General features: G+C 51.8%; 1 protein-coding gene across 3 annotated transcripts; it reads right to left on the minus strand.

Moving 5' to 3' along the window:
* Positions 1-8: 8 nt before the first annotated feature.
* MFSD13A (major facilitator superfamily domain containing 13A) lies at positions 9-16,114 on the minus strand. Of its 3 annotated transcripts, none has more exons than XM_054071740.1 (9): positions 16,029-16,114; positions 9,035-9,303; positions 8,486-8,565; positions 7,254-7,703; positions 6,249-6,366; positions 5,212-5,308; positions 2,710-2,881; positions 1,934-2,127; positions 9-1,719 (listed from the first exon to the last, which is right to left on the minus strand). In XM_054071740.1, the coding sequence occupies exons 2-9, from the start codon at positions 9,197-9,199 to the stop codon at positions 1,466-1,468; spliced, it is 1,530 nt and encodes a 509-aa protein (XP_053927715.1). In that variant the 5' UTR covers positions 9,200-9,303; positions 16,029-16,114; the 3' UTR covers positions 9-1,465. The 3 variants fall into 3 exon arrangements, with proteins under 3 accessions (XP_053927715.1, XP_053927714.1, XP_053927716.1); XM_054071739.1 differs by lacking the exon at positions 16,029-16,114 and adding an exon at positions 11,930-15,951; XM_054071741.1 differs by lacking the exons at positions 7,254-7,703; positions 16,029-16,114 and adding an exon at positions 11,930-15,966.
* Between the last annotated feature and the right edge of the window lie 465 nt (positions 16,115-16,579).

A 16,579-nucleotide genomic window follows, 5' to 3' on the forward strand; every position in this document is an offset into this window, starting at 1 on the left:
TTACAAGTCACACAAATAAGTTAGGATTGAATTGTCAAGAGCTACAGAACCCTCACGGCACAAGCGTCTTGGTCCAAGATGGAAGGCGCTGCGTTTGGAGGCAAGGTGGCAGGTCTGTGGCTGAGACCCCAGAGGGAACCTGGCACTGAGCAGAGAACAGCGGCCCCAGGCACACTGCAGTCCTCCAATGCTACTGGGACCCCCTCCTGCAGGGACGAGGGCAGAGCTCCTCTGGTACATTTTCTTCCACTTCCACTCCCACAGCTCAGGCACCCTTTGGCGACTGCCTGCCTGCCTGGTCTGCTCCCAGCTGGAATCAGGAGACCAAACCACCTGCTCTCTTCCCTTGGGAACATGGCTCTGCCAGATGGGATCATCAAACTCCAAAACTCCGAGGCACCATTTTAAGCAGAGAGAAGTCAAGGTGTCTGCCTCTCCCCAGGCAGGTAAAATCTGAACCCTGTGACTGCCCAGCGGTGTCAAGCAGGCTCCAAGAGGAAGCTAAGGCACAAAAGCAAGACCTGGTGTCTCCTCCAGGCTGCACTCTCCTCCTACACAAGGGGAAGACACCAGGCTGCCTCACTGGGTCACCTGGGACAGCCCTGGCCACGGAGGCACTTCCACCAGCTCCGTTAGGGGTTGGTTCCCTGACGTCGGCCCCATAGCCTCAGCCAGTGTGGGAATGGGCTCATGGCACAGCTCTGACAGCACCAGACGGAAGGGGAGGGGAGGCACAAACACAGGCACCAGGATGCCAGATGAGATGTTTCAGCTCCAGGCTCTGAGCCCAGTTCAAGCCCAGCACCTTCCTCAGCTCAGCAACGATTCCCTCTGCAAGGCCACAAAGGAGCGAGCCTCAGCTTAAAACAAGCACTGCCAGCAGATCCTGGCTGTGCAAGGTGCTGTCCTGGGAACACGGTCTAAGAGTGGATTTGGTCCAAGAACCGCAGCGCTGTGGGAGGGCTTGTACCAGCTACTGGGAAAGGCCTTCAGGGCCCTCCCACCCCTGCTCCTGCTGTCCTACAATCACCCCCTTGGTCCCTCAGGGGCCTCCCACTCCACTCCCCAAAGCTGCAGGGCTCTAGCAAGGAAAGACTCCCTGTGCCGTCCCCGCCTGCCCAGCCAGAGACTGTGGTTCCCCAGGGCAGAGGACTGCAACGGGGATGCTGCCACCTCCAGCACATGCTGCAACCCAGCACCTCCCTGCTCAGACAAGGAGCCCGAGGAACCCTGGGCCAGGCTAGGATAAAATGTTCTTGCTCCTGTGGCCAAGCGCTCTATCCCAGTCTCCTCACACGCTGAACTTATCTACCTTTCCCAGCGACCATCTCCTGGAATGAGTAAATATCAGCATTACAGCATTTCACAGTTGAACCGTAAACATGGGGCTTTCTCAGCCCACGATCCCTGGGCTCAGCCTGCAGTCCTGCACCAGCCTGGAACCAGCAACAGGGGCTCAGGCACCTCAGATCGTTTTGATCTCTGGTGCTCGGCCTTGTGTCAGGCTTTGGCGCTGAGCCTTCACGATCTGCAGGCGCTTCCCATGCAAGCTGAACTGTGACCAGCTGAGGAGCTGCAGCAGCGCGCATGTGATGGGTACGAAGACGAGGAGGTAAAAGCAGCCCTGCCGAAGAGTTGGCTCCAAGGCTGCGGCAGACTCCAGCTTTGGCTGGGCGCTTACCACGTTGCCCAAGGGGTTCCGCTGGAAGATATCATACCCTGGTGTCAGAGAAGAGTTTGTGAGACTGGGGACAGTGGGGATGGACCCTTGTCCTATCTCTCCAAGAGACTGGCCTTGAAGATAGAGACCAGGCACAGCTCAGCAACTGGATGAGTCCCCTGCACCCACCCAAGGCAGAGGACATGGTGGAAGACACTGAACTCCCAGATCTGCCTTCTCCTGCCCCACTGCTTTTCCCAGGAGCTTCCTTACCTGTGTATGCGCAGAGCAGCCAGGTGCCGATCAGAGGGGCGAAGGTCTGGCCTGGCTTGGTGACCAGAGCCACCATCCCAAAGAGCAGTGCTGAGGCTGCCTGCTTCCTACGGTTCAGGACTAGATCCTCATCCACCAAGTCAGTCACCACCAGGTTGAGCAACTTACAGGTCCCTTCTGTGAACACCCGGTTACTGCAGAAGAACATGCAAAGCACTGAATGGGGGCATCAAGGAATGATGGGAGTAGGCGAGAGATCAGAGAAAGTGGAGAGAGGGTGAGAACAGTTCCCCCACATTTAAAGTAAGAACTTCAGAAGCTCTGGTTACAGGAGGGGAACGCTGCTGGCAACAGACTTGTATATCCTGCAGCCATGCCTTGGATCAGTCCTGACAGGACACATAAACAGGACAGGACACCCTGGGCCGGTGGCTAACAGGCAGCTGCAGCACACACTGGGGGTGATCGCCCCAGAGAGGGTGTGGAGGAGGAGAGGAGCTCAGCTCAGCACCAGCAAGAGACTGCCGCAGGCTCCCACCAGCCCTGCTGGGCCACTGTCCTCGCCGTCACTGCCTCCCTCCCTCTGCTGCAGGCACAGCCCGTGGCTCTTGCACCGACCCTTTCCACACTCGGGTGCTCTCAGAGCCGGGAACCAGATGGCTTCTGTGTGACCCTGGCTCCGGTTCCCTGTCTCCCAACCCTCTCTGTAAGACCGAGATGAGTCATTTCCTCCCGCCGGCAGCAGAGGGCAGGGGAAGCCAGTGCTGTCGGCCTACCTGGCAATGAAGATGCAGAGCAGATACACCTGATCAGGTCCTGCCAGGAGCATGACAACGCTGAGAGCCAGCTTCAGGAAGAAGAGTCCTCGCACCACAGCGTAAACCCCACAGCGTCGGCAGAGGGACAGGAAGTAGAGGTTGTTGACATGGGGGGCAATGTAGGAGACACCTGAGAAGAGACAGAGGCATAGAATCACAGAATCACTAGGTGGGAAAGGACCCACTGGAGCATCGAGTCCAACCATTCCTAACAGTCCCTAAACCATGCCCCTCACAGCACCTCATCCACCCGCCCTTTAAACACCTTCAGGGAAGGTGACTCAATCACCTCCCTGTTCCAGTGCCCAATGACCCTTTCCATGAAAATTTTTTTCCTGATGTCCAGCCTGAACCTCCCCTGGTGGAGCTTGAGGCCATTCCCTCTTGTCCTGTCCCCTGTCACTTGGGAGAAGAGGCCAGCTCCGTCCTCTCCACAACCTCCTTTCAGGTAGTTGTAGAGAGCAATAAGGTCTCCTCTCAGCCTCCTCTTCTCCAGGCTAAACAACCCCAGCTCTCTCAGCCGCTCCTCGTAAGACTTGTTCTCCAGCCCCCTCACCAGCTTCGTTGCTCTTCTCTGGACACACTCCAGAGCCTCAACATCCTTCTTGTGGTGAGGGGCCCAGAACTAAACAGGATTCGAGGTGCAGTCTCACCAGTGCCGAGTACAGAGGGAGAATAACCTCCCTGGACCTGCTGGTCACACCGTTTCTGATACAAGCCAAGATGCCGTTGGCCTTCTTGGCCACGCGGGCACACTGCTGGCTAATGTTTAGTCGGCTGTCAACCAACACCACAGGTCCTTCTCCTCTAGGCAGCTCTCAAGCCACTCTTCCCCTAGTCTGTAGCACTGCATAGGGTTGTTGAACCCCAAGCACAGGACCCGGCATTTGGCCTTGTTAAACCTCATGCCATTGGTCTCAGCCCAGCGGTCCAGCCTGTGAAGATCCCTTTGCAGAGCCTCCCTACCCTCCAGCAGATCCACGTTTCCACCCAGCTTAGTGTTATCCGCAAACTTGCTGAGGGTGCACTCAATGCCTTCATCCAGGTCATTGATAAAGACATTGAACAGAGCTGGACCCAGTACCGAGACCTGGGGAACCTCACTTGTGACTGGCCTCCAGCTGGAGTTAACTCCATTGACCACCACTCTCTGGGCCCGGCCATCCAACCAGTTTTCAACCCAGGAGAGTGTGCGCCTGTCCAGGCCAGAGGCTGACAGTTTCTGAAGCAGAATGCTGTGAGAAACTGTGTCAGAGGCTTCACCGAAGTCCAAGAAGACTATAGCCACAGCCTTTCCCTCGTCCAGTAGTTGAGTGATTTTGTCATAGAAGGCGATCAGGTTAGTTTGGCAAGACCTGTCTTTTGTGAACCCGTGTTGACTGGGCCCGATCACCCGGTTCTCTTGCGTGTGCTTCATGATAGCACTCAAGATCACCTGTTCCATGACTTTCCCCGGCACTAAGGTCAGACTGACAGGCCTGTAGTTCCCTGGATCCTCCCTGCAACCCTTCTTGTAGATGGGCACAACATCAGCCAGCCTCCAGTCCAGTGGAACTTCCCCAGTCAGCCAGGACCGCTGGAAGATGATGGAAAGGGGTTTGGAAAGCACATCCGTCAGCTCCTTCAATACTCTTGGGTGGATCCCATCCGGCCCCATAGACTTGTGGGTGTCTAGCTGGGCAAGCAAGTCTCTAACCACCTTCTCTTCGATCATGGGAGCCTCATTCTGCTCCTCTAACTCCTGGGTTTGTACATGAACAGCTTGAGGGAGTTTCGGTATCCACTGTGCCTCCAGGACTGATATGGAGAGAGAGAACAAGGCTAACGCCAGCAGGGCTGCAGGAAACACAGTACAGAACAGGCCCCATGCACACACAGAAGGCTGTAGCAGATTTACTCAGTGGCTTTGCAGCACAGCACACACTCTTCCCACAGAGGGAGGCCTTCTTCCACCAACCTCATGGGCAGGAGCAAACAAAAGACTTGCCCAGCATCACGCACGGGCTGGGACTCATCCCTGAAGCAGATATGAGAGGGAGGGGACAGTGTCAACAGACCTGGCCATACAGAAGCCTCCTGGGGTAACTCCAGGACCACTGCCCACATATCTCTGGCAGCGTGGAAATGGTCCATGTGCCACAGTAAGAAAGGGACTAAATTCAGCACTGTGTTCCTGCTGCATCCTGGGGACTCCACCTGCAGCCACTAGTGTTCAGAGCAATACCTCCATGACGTTGAGGCAAGAGTCAAGCACATTAGGCTCAGCCACCACTAAAAAAGGCTCCAACTCACTTTTGTGCCCAGGAAGGACACAAGAGGTCCCAGAGAAGCATGTGGAGTGTGTGCACATGTGAATCTTGCAGCCCAGAGACCTGCCTGTGAGCACACCTCTCCCCAAATGGAGACTGGGAAGAGCAAATCCAGACCCGGCTGCTCCCTCCGCTCCCACCCGAGACTCACCGAGCAGGAAGGATCCAGTAGAGACAGAGATCTGGTCTGACAGCAGGTGCTCCAGGAACAGAGGGAAGAAGTTGCTGTTAAAGTGGCAGTGAAAAACCTGTGAAGGCAGCATGCAGACAAGCTGGTCAGCAGGAACAGAGCAAGAGAGAACAGAAAAAGCTAGCGGCCCGCTGGGCTCTCTTATCCTAGGAGCTCTGTGCCAAGGGACCATGCGGGATGGGCCTGGAATACTTCAGCAACAGCCTGGCTGTGGAATTTATGACACTGTTGGTTTTAAGACTACAAAGCTGCAATGCCACCAGCCATGCCCACTGCGTGTGTGGGGTCAGCACACTTCCCAGCTGCTGGGGTAGGTGGAGACAGAGGTGACCACAAGGGTTTGCGGGAGGCAGTGGCATGGCAGGCAGGAGGAGGCAGACATCAGAAGGACAGGGACAAGGCTTGAATGCAAAAATGCAGGCCAGCACCAAGAGGCTGCCTGAGGAGAACTGAGGGATCCTCAGGGAGACAGGAGCTGTGATTGCAGCACACAAAGCCGAAGAAAGCTGGGCAGGGTGCCAGCATTTGGTAGTAATCACTGAAGAGGACGAAGAACTGAAATGGCAAGAGCCAGCTGGGAGATGGATCCAGCTGGACAGCGAGAACAGAGATGCGAGCCTCAGAGAGCAGAAAGGAGACAGAGACTGTGCTGACAGCAAACTGCATTCCTCAACTCATCCCTGCTATGAGCCAGGCCTTGTGCTTCTGCACCCCAGATGGGCTGCACAGAGCTCAGCCAGGCCCTGTAACCCAGCCTACGCTGAGGAGAGAGGAAGGAGCACCCCACAGCTTGCTCAGGAAGCACCCACGGTTCACAAACAGAGAGAATGGCTGCCGGCTGCTCCATGAGCTACAGCGTGCGCAGGGGGCTCCAAGTACAAGTGGGTACTGGATACACCTCTGCCCTTCCTTGGGAAACGCACAGACTGCTGAATCCCCAACTCAAACAGCCAGAGCCAGCGCTCATCCTCTGAATCACATGTCACTGCGGTGCCTACCTGGATGAGGTTCATGCAGACAAACCAGAGGAAGTTGCGATGCCGGGAGAGCTGCTGGAGATACTCTGCCAGGGTGATCCTCTTCTCCTGGGGGACGGAGTGTTTCTCAATGTACAGCCTAAAGGGAGAAGAGGCAAAAAAGCAACCATAAATACCTCACATCAAGCAGGGGAGAGTCCCCAGCTCTCCCTGTGTAGACACAGAGCTGTGTCTCCTCAGCTCCCATCCCAACCTTTCCTCTCTTTGGACCAATCAAAACAGTAGTCTACAACAACGTTTGCTTACTGCTAGCAAGAACCTCAGGCAACAATTCTGGCCAAGAACATTTGACTTCCCACCCCAAATTTAGGATTTCTGTCCATAAAAGCATCCTCCTCTGATAAGCCATTCCACTACACATATACTCCTCTTCCTGATCCCTGCAGCAGATCCCATCAGGATCTGCTGTCCTCCTACAGCCTAAAGCTGGCAGCTCATAACAAGAGACAAGTGAGGCAGCCCAAGGAAAAGCAAGGGAGCTGAACAGGGAAAACCAGCTGCATTGTGGTCTACCAACAGCCCAGCCACTATCATGAAGCTAAAGCGAGCCCAGGGGTAGCAGACATTCACTTGTCCAACTCCATAGGAATGGGCAGCAAGGTGGTCTCGTGCTCAAGCAGGAATGCTTTCATTAAAATCCACTTCTGACATTCTGCCACTCACTGGGTGTGAGATATTAACTCATTTCACGTTCCAAACACTGGGTGGCCTTAAGGCAGGTCAGGGCTCTGCCTCCAGTTTGGGCCAGGGATGTCACAAGATTGATTTATCCTATTTTCAGAGGGCATTAGAGGCCAGTGTGACAGGGGTGATTCTGAAAACTGTATCAACAACGAACCACAGATGATTAACAAAAATTTACCTCGTCCCGGATCTTTCCATACATTTAATTTGCTGCAGTGCATAAAAGGACTCTACAGATTTATGCCAGGCCCTTGTCCCTGCCACAGAATTGTGGACACTTACTCTTTTAGGGTTGATTCTTGGTCCCATTTTGCTTTCCCATTAGACTCAAAGCGCTCGCGGAGCAGCTGTGTGGACAGGGTAAAACCAACAATGGAGCAGAGGGCCAGCACAACGCAAAATATGCGAAAGGAAAAGAAGTCCTCCTTGTTCCACACTGCGTAGGACATGAAGACAGAGAGGGAGCCTATGGCACTGAAGAGGGAGCAGTAGAAGTTGAGCCTAGTCCTGTCTTTTGCTGAAACAGCCAGGTCTGCGAGCAAGGCATTGTGATGGAGGTCAACCATGGTGAGAAAGCTGTCGTACACGCAAAGGCAGAGAAGGAACTGCAAACCAGGATGAGCCCAGGCAACCCAAAAAGCCAGGAAAGAGATGGCAAAGAGAGGGCCATTGTGGCTTAGCGCTCTGAGCCTCTTCAGAACTACTTCTGGGGAAGAAATTTCTGCTCCTGGCCTGCAAGAGAAGACAAACCCTTTAGTGACCTGGACAAAACCCAGCAGGACCACGTATTCTCCCTTTCCAAGGAAGTTGTATAAGTGGCACAGAGAGAAATACAGCTTTTGCTTATGTAACAAGCACCCTCATCACATACCCTCTCAGCTAACATGAATACACCAAAAACACAGGTTTAAAAAGGCCAAAAAGCACCAAAGAAGGGGTTTTTTTAACTCCACAGCAAGTCTCTCCCTGCTAGCACTGCATTGTCTGCTTTGCACAATATAAATGATTTCAATGAGCACTTAGAAAGTTTTCCCTAGGTACAGGAAACTCCACCACGATTTTCATTAAGAGCTTGATGTAAATACACAAGTAATGCTAATGGCCAACAGTAATCCATGATCCAGGGAGCATGGGAACAACTGGCCTGAGGCATTGCAGGTGAAAATAACTGCCCTTTCCCCACCTTGTGTCTCCCAAACCACACAAAGACACTCTCCAACACCCCACTAAGAGGTCTGAGGTTTTTTTATGCCCGTATTTTAGGCTCCACACCACTTGTGATTAAGGGCTAGAGTCACATCTACACAGTAGAAGCGTGACTTCCTCTATACAGCCAGGTACTGAAATAACATGCAAACAGCACTGAACTTCTAAGATGCCAGGAAGAGCAGCTTAAGAGTTCCATGCCCCAGTAACCATTCCCATGCCATCATTTTAAAGCTGCCAGTTTCACATCATCTCCCCTGGAGACCAAATAACTTCCCAGCCTCTGCTGGAAGCGGAACTTAACTTACTGCTGTGTGCTAAGGAACACCCAGTCACTCAGCCAGCCAAAGAGAGGGTCATTGAGGCTATTCCAGATCAGAAACACCGTCTAGGAAAGAAAAAAGGACAATAATGCAAAGCACGGGACAGTTCCCACAAAGACTCAGTTCTGTTACTGAAACAAGTACCACTGAGCTGGCACAATGAACAATCAGCAGGAACCATCCCAGTACGCTTTCCCTGTCCCATCACCACTGCACAATTTGTCTCTCTGGGGCAATTACCAGACTAACACAGAGAGGCCAGTGGCTTTCCCTGCTTGTGAAACACACCAGAGTCCCCAGAGGAAAGGCAATCTTAAGAACGGAGTCTCTGGGTTTTCTATCCCAGCTTGTTTTCTGTTCACACAAGCGGCGAAAAACTGGAAATCCCAAGTTAGTACTCAGAAGGCTCCCTTGTTCCCTCTCCAAAGGGGAATGCAGGAATTACAGCTAACGCTCCTCACGCTTCTAGCAAGGAGTGGTCTTAGTTTCAGAATTTCTTACTTAAAAGGACAGAAGCCTTTGGAAAAGACTAACCTCTCCAATCCAAAAGGACAGTTTATCAATCTTGTAAACAGAGACAAAGGTGTCCACGTAGTACAGCAGGAATACGTTGTGCAAAATGGAAACAAACAGCGACAGAGACCCGTAGATCACTGCAGTGGGCAAGTGAAAAAGACAAGCCAACAGTTGCATCCCCATGTTGGTGCAGTCAGCGTTCAGCTCCCTCAATCACCTCCATTTCAGATGGGATGTCTTCTCCCAACACCTGCTACATCTTTGTTGCGGCAAATCCATTGCTGCTCCTGCAGGAGAGAAAAAGAATAAAACAAACCAAAATGAAACCAAGTTCAAGTTCTTAAATGAACTAGAAGTTGAATTAAAATAATTGGTAATTCTTTGCCAGCAGAGATCAGAATTCATATTGCTTCAAGGAGCTGTTCAAAAGTGGATTGGAGGGGATTTAAGAGACTAAATGCTGTCTGCTGCACTAAAGCTGTTTCATTAAGCTGAGGCCACGCTGAGGGCTCCCGGGAGTGCAACTGTCTCCTCCTGAGCTGGCTGCCCTGTCCTTTACCCTGTGATGTTCTTTTTTATCCAGCAAGTAGCTGATTAGCTCTTTAAAAGCAGGGTCACAGGAGGAATCAAGCTAGAAAGCTGCAAACAATAAGGCAGCCTCCAGAAAACGTCACTGACATTTTTAGGTACCGGTGTAAATTTTTAGCCAAATCAAAATGACAACAGCCATGATGCAATCTCACTCGTGCACACTGCTTTCCCAGGCAGTTGCAGCTGAATGCACCTGGGCTGCCTCAGACAGGAGTTATTTATGGCAAGCAGTGTTGCTGCCTTGTGGCATGAAGAGACAGGAGCAAAACGTGATGGCCTGCAGTTGACAAGCTGCTGTCACGCAATGAAGGCAACTGAGAGTCGCTCAGCAGCTGTCTAGATCGGTGTCTGAAATAAAGATGCTTTGGCTGACAGCAATCTGTGTAGAAATAAACCAAGTGGGAACAGCAGCCTTATACCAGAACATGTCACTGAATGTTCACAAGGGGCTGAGGTGTGAGGGGAGGACTCCTCAGACCAGCACTGACTGGAGCTCGTGGGCAGGAGGTGGGCCCACCGTCCTCCCACGATGCACTCTTGTGCTTTTCAGACTGATCCCCCTGTGATGCTCAAGTTGCTACAGACCAAAGGCAAGACACAAGGCACCTCTTCAGAGACACTCGTGTATCTGCTGAGACGTTAAGGGTTCTCACTTCAGTGTGAGTCAGCTTCTCCAGCCTATCATAAGAAGCCCTGTTCACAGCATACATACTGTCACACACGATGAGTGACAACAAGGTTGCTATCTTAACACTTTCAAAAGCAAGATAAAGGGCTGGAAGCCACTCCCATTTCAGCCCTCCAAGGTTCGAACTCACCCAACTCAGACAGCTCACAGGGACTTCACAGTGCAGGATAGGAATGAGCACATGAGAAGCAGGAAGCTACGCACCAAGCCAGCCTTCTCGGGCTCGCAACATCAGCTGCAGCAAGTCCAAGCAGAAGATCAAGGGGAAAAATGCACAGCTGGGTACGAAACCGGATGAAACACCAGACCCATTCAACACTTCCCAGAAGCCATGAGTCTGACCACTTCTAGGCAAGATTAAAAGCAAAAATAACCATCCGCTCTGCCTAGCCCAAGGAATTCCTCATGATTAGTTCAGAACGAGCAGAAACTGCATTTGTTCCAATCAATTACATCACTAGATTGAAACTGCACATCGGCTCCACTTCCAGACAAAGTGCTACTCCTCAACTGGATCCAACTGCAGAGCCACCATCCTGCATCCCCGACATGTCATAACTCATGGCCAGATAAAAGGAACACACTGACTGGAGGGGATTCAGCCAGACAATGAACTTTTGTAGGTGTAATTAAAGACAGACAAGCCTCAAGGGGAAATTGCACTTTGTATGGTCATAAATTGAAAAGGAATCAAGAATTTGTGATGTGTAAAGGTTAAGAAGAAGGGAGAGCTGAGCCAACTGACCACTGGTGAGTCCTGCGTCTCTCACTAAGAGTCTTCTGTGGAAAACTGGCTCGAGGACAGATGAGACCACCAGAGGGCTGGGCACCCTCACAAACTGGATGGAGAACAAGCAAATAGCATCATGTGCACCGTATGAAGCCTCAGTGCATCCAGATCTTGACCACTGCGTGCACATCTAACCTCATGCAAACTTCCCGAGACACTAAGATGAAGGAGATCAAAGAAGGGCAACAAAAGTGAGGCAGCTGCCTACTGAGGAAAGATGAAACAGCTGGGTTTCTTCAGGCAGAGAGGAAAGGCTGAAAGGAGACGCGATCAGGAATTATATGGTCCCAGGCACAGTGGATAAGGTGAAACAGCTGTGTGCCAGGAAGAAGAACTGGAAGGATTCACTGTCACTAGCAGAAAATCAGTTCTGAAAATACTTCTTTACCTGGTAGGTAGCAAATGTCTGAAATTTGCTGCCATAGAAAGTTACAGAGGTGAGCAGCTTTAAAGGATTAGATAAATTCATAGGAAATAGCTGTATACAGTTACCAAGGGGAAAAGGCAGGGAAATCCCCTCTAGCATCCCTAATCAGAGTGCTGAGTGCTGGGGTGGACGAGTGGAAATGCCCACAGGCCATAGCCAGGCTCATGTGCTTTCCCCCTAAAGCCCATCTCCAGCTGCCACCACAGGCAGAATATGGGGTGAGATAGATCAACAGTCTGACTTGCGAAAGCAACCCTCAACCTGAGCTTGACTTCCCTACCCAACAGCTGTTTGGAAGTAACACCCACTCAAGGCTTGGTCCTCAACCCTGCACTTTCCACAGTACCCATGCAAACGATGTTTCGCTAAGCACATGTGGCTCAAGCCACAGCTGCTGAGGTTTCCAGAGACATTTACTTTGCATGTATATGCTACGTTGCTGTCAAAAGAAGGTGCAGCTCCACCTCCTCTCCTTCTTCTCCCTCACAGATGTGCGATCCCTCCAGCCAGCTGACATTTGCAAATGATTTCACTTTGCTGAAATAGTTGTTAGGTCATTTTTTATTTTCCTTCCCCATATGCATATGTGCAGATGAAAGAAAAAAAAAAATCAGTTGTCCATAAAAAGTAGATTTTGCTTCTACATCCAAAGCACTGTGTTATTTAAGCTTGCCACACTGGTATTTTCATAACCTTTTCCTTGGGATGGAGAATTACTCATGGAGAATATCAGAACTTTTCAACATTAGGCTTTAAGTGGTAATGGGAAGAGGAGCTGCAGGAGGGAATAGCTATCATTCATTCACCCTGAACTTCTAACAGTCATAAAGCAACAAGCTCATAAATTACAAAACAATTAGCCTTTATTTCAGAAACTTCCACCTCCGCAACTGACATCGGGTGTCCCTCCTGCCGGTGACGTTTGCAGATCTTATCTGTTCGAGAAGGAAGTTTGAATACTGGCTACCAGGAAAGCATTGCATTTGTTTGAGAGTGCTGGCGTATGGCGGCTGGAAACACACCACAGTTTGGGGCTCACACATCTGCTCCAGCTTCCTTGCCAGCTCACAGTTGGATTCACAAGTCATTGTGTCCCCTGGTGATTCAGCAACCCTTTGGCCTTACAACAAGCCTGAACTCCAGCCTTCCACAGCTGAAGTCAGTTGTACCGAGCTGGCAGCAGAGCCATGCAAGTGAATCTTGGCCCAAGCCAGTCTTTTAAAGAGGGCCAGATGATTCCTATGTGCTGAGGTCGCCACTTAGGAACCTGAAATAGTCATCTGCAGACCTGACCGCAGTAACAGGATGATTCTCCCATTCATTCTCCACTATATGGGTAATGCAGGCTAGACTATCCCAAGTAATACTTCAGGATATGTCTGTGCTTGTTTCAGCTGTCGCTCTGCTGCATATTCTAGATTTTGGGTGGCTTACTAGCTGAAGCAGAGGGCCAAACAAAAACATCAGCTGCATGTCTCTGCATCTACAACACAATAAACGCACCAGTTGGGTAAGTCATTCAAAAGGGGACCCTATTTCTAGATGCTCATCACAGCCAGACAGGACTGGGCTGCTGGTGGTCCAGCCCCATTCACAGGGAAGCTGGGTTGGAGCTGTACCTGTGAAAGAGCTGATGTCCTGTGACCCATTCCAGCATAGTGTCTGGCGCTGAGCACATCAGGTCCTCACAGGCCCCCCAAGTGACATTCTCAGCCAAAGGAAACTGTCACGGATGTCTTCATCCAGTCAGGCTTATCTGTCAGCAACATTTGTTTTGTGAGCACATATCAGGTTCTGCACATTCCTCCTCACCCCGTGCATGGTACCCAAGGAGGCCTCCAAAGCATGGACACCTCAGAGGGTTCTCAGCCCATGGAGCCACTTAAATTCTGGCAAGACTCTGTTCAGTAAGAGGGGAAATCCCTCCACAGATCTACTTCACTGCATGAAACTGAAAAAGCCTCCACTTTAACAAAAACAAGTCTCAAAATCCTATTCCTATTCCAGGAAAGGTCCTACTTAGACCCACACTCCACCAAATTCAGGCTCCTCTGACCAAACTTGGATCCTGTTCACCCTCTTAGAGGTGAATATATCTCCAAGACTCTCAGTTTCTCCCCTGTACTAGTCCTGAAATCCTAACGCCACATTTCCTCAGATATCCACTCACTAACAGAGCCTCAAGGGAATGCGGAACACAGTCCTATGGGAAACATTAACAAAACCCCCAAGAGCAGCTGCCCCGCAGCCTGGTACCTGAACAGTAAATCAATGAAACCTTTGAAAACCTGATATCACCTGGCTCGGGCAAGGAAACGTGCCACTTCGAAGAAGCTATGAGGGCGTTTCCCAGTACTGTTTACTAATTCAACAATCGCAGATGCTTCAGTATCACAAGAGGTTTGGCAACACCCTTCTTATTACAGGCAATCATGTGCTTCCATCAGGCACTGCCGTCACTCCTGCAAAGTTCATTCTCATAAACAGAACTGCCACGCAGATGACAATTAACATCCTGAAGCAGCTGGTAGTTTCTGTGGAGCTGTGTTCCAGCAGAGCAATCTCGTTAAATCAGATCTCATTCCCTAATGAGATTACAAGGTTCATTAATAGAGGTAACCGGTTAGATCTCATAGCCTTGGAATGTGGTAAGGCATTTAACTTAACAGCGTGCTGCATCCACTTTCTAAACAATTCATTGTTTTACAGTGTAAGGAAAATCTATTAGATAGATTAAGGACTGGTTTCCCATGATGTTCCCATCGGTGTCAGTGCTAATCCTACAGTGGCCTTCCACAGCACTGCTATGGGGACCATTGCCAGGTAACTCTGGTCTCAAATTACAGATTTGGAAGTTTGAAACCCTTACTGAAAACAGCTCCCACGAGTGGCATGGCAGAAGCTGGAAGAGAGTCTTATTACACAGCCAGCACCTTTCTTGTTAAGACTTTATAGGGAGCACAAGGTGAGAAGTCCTTTTCACTGCTCTGCCCAAGCAGTGGCAACAGGGGGGTTCTGCTATGCCAACTCCATCCTCTTACCACGGAGACTTTCCACATTTGCAAACCTTTCAAACCCAGAGAGACACCCCTAAACCCCTGTCTTTGGCCACAAGCCACTAACCAAAGGCCTGAAGGAAGCTCAGCTGCTGAGGCCACGGCAGAGCTCTGCGGCACTTTGGCCTGAAAAACTCAGCATGTGGCCACCAACCAATGCAGGCAATGTCTTGAGCGTGGGAAAAGAACGTGGGCATCCAGGCATAGCCTGCAAAATAAGGCCAGAGAGAAATGATGCGGAGCTGGACTCTGCTGACTGAGGGGCAGACTGCAACTGAGCCACCCTGGCAAGGGGACACTGCCGCTGTCCCCACAAGGCACCCTGCCACTCCAGTGAGGGTATACTACTGCAAATAATCCCTGCCTCTTGCATATCCTCTACCTTCCCCAAGGGCATCACAGCAGGGGACAATGTGCCTGGCTGCCACCTCTGAAGGAGGGTGGCCACCAAGGAGCCCAAGCAGTGGCAACCAGGAGTATCTGCTGTGCTATGTTCATCTTTCTCACCAGGGAACCATAATACCTTTACAAACCTTTCAAGCCCACTGGGACCCGCCCAAAGTCCCAGCTTCGGCCACCAGCCACAAGCCACTAACCAAAGGCCTGAAGGAAGCTGGAGAGCTCTGGGGTGTTCAGGCATGAAGAACACAGCAAGCAGCCACCAACTAATGCAGGTATGGTCTGTTGTGTGAGAAATGAACCAGGCAATGCTGCGAAGTGAAGCTGGAGACATGGACACCATTCCTTTGGCCACTGAGGAGCCCAAGCAGCAGCAACCAAGGGTTTCATCTACACTATCTCCATCTTCTCACCAGGGAACCTTTACACCTTTGCAACCCTTTCAAGCCCACAGGGACTTCCCTAAGCCCCCAGCTTTGGCCACCAGCCACTAACCAGAGGCCTGGGAAAGGAACGCGGGGAGCCAGGCGATGCCTGCAAGTGAGGCGGGAGACACGGGCACCGTTTCTTTGGCCACCGAGGAGCCCAAGCAGCGCTGCCAGCCCCCCTCCGCAAGGGCAGCGCTGCCTGTGGGGCTCCAGGGGAGAGACCCTGAGCGTCCAGAGCCTGCCCCATCCCCCCAGGCAGGGGGGGCTCCCCCAGGGCACAGGATGGGGCAGAGCCCAGCCCCACAGCGGGGACAGAGGACCGCGACTTCTGCCTACGGGCACCGGCAGCAGGGAGGGAGGGTTGCTTTCCCCCCCCGGGCCCACGTGGGACCGTCCCGAGCAACGGGGGGAGACACACAGCAGGGCTGTACCACTGCAGGGAGGGGAGGAACCCTTCATCCCACTCGGGCTGCCGCACTGCATTGGGGGGGGAAATCCCCGACCCCCTGGGCAGCCCCCCTGCACTGGGAGGGGAGAGAGTCTCGCCCATCCCGCCCGTGCGGCCCCACTGCAGCCGTGGGGACACACCGGCACTGCGGTGCGGCAGGCACCGCGTCCCCCCAGCCTACTTGCCTGCGTTACCGGCGCTGCCCCCGCCACCGCGCCCCGCCGCACCTCTGCGCATGCGCGCCAAGCACCCGCCCGCCCCTGCCCTGGGGCCATCTTGCGTCCTGGCAAATGAAGCCAGGCCCCCTCCCCGGCCGCCATATCGTGTGAGGTCACCGGGCGCAGACGCCTCATTTGCATTAGCCACGCCCCCGGGGCCTCTCTAGCCCAAGTTCCGCCTCCTCTATGGTCGGGGGTTGCATCTCCTGCCTCAGCTCTTCGAGGCTTCCTTGTCCGGAGGTGCTTAAGATCTCCTTAGAGCTTTCTCTCCAAGAATCATAGAATGGTTTGGGTTGATACAAGAAGTCGTTACTATTACAAAAAGTGGATTTTTTTTAATTTAACCTAAAGTACAGTTAAGTTTCATCTAAATAATTGTATTTTTTGAAAGCTAGTGAAGGAAGGAATAAATGATTAATAATAATAAGAATAATAAGAATTATAAGAATCAACTCTTGGCCAGCTTGCAGCAAGAAAGAATGTGATTGTAACAAGAGTTTAGCTTATTTACTAGTTGA

The sequence above is a fragment of the Cuculus canorus genome, chromosome 7, assembly GCF_017976375.1.
Source record: "Cuculus canorus isolate bCucCan1 chromosome 7, bCucCan1.pri, whole genome shotgun sequence".
NCBI lineage: Eukaryota > Metazoa > Chordata > Aves > Cuculiformes > Cuculidae > Cuculus > Cuculus canorus.

Bases quoted from the DNA above. Each gene is read 5' to 3' on its own strand.
- MFSD13A (XM_054071740.1), bottom strand. From the start codon at position 9,199: ATGGGGATGCAACTGTTGGCTTGTCTTTTTCACTTGCCCACTGCAGTG. The intron at 8,566-9,034 runs GTTAGTCTTTTC...TTTCTTTCCTAG, and splicing joins TGTCCTTTTGGATTGGAGAG to ACGGTGTTTCTGATCTGGAA. The intron at 5,309-6,248 runs GTAGGCACCGCA...CTGCCTTCACAG, and splicing joins TCTGCATGAACCTCATCCAG to GTTTTTCACTGCCACTTTAA.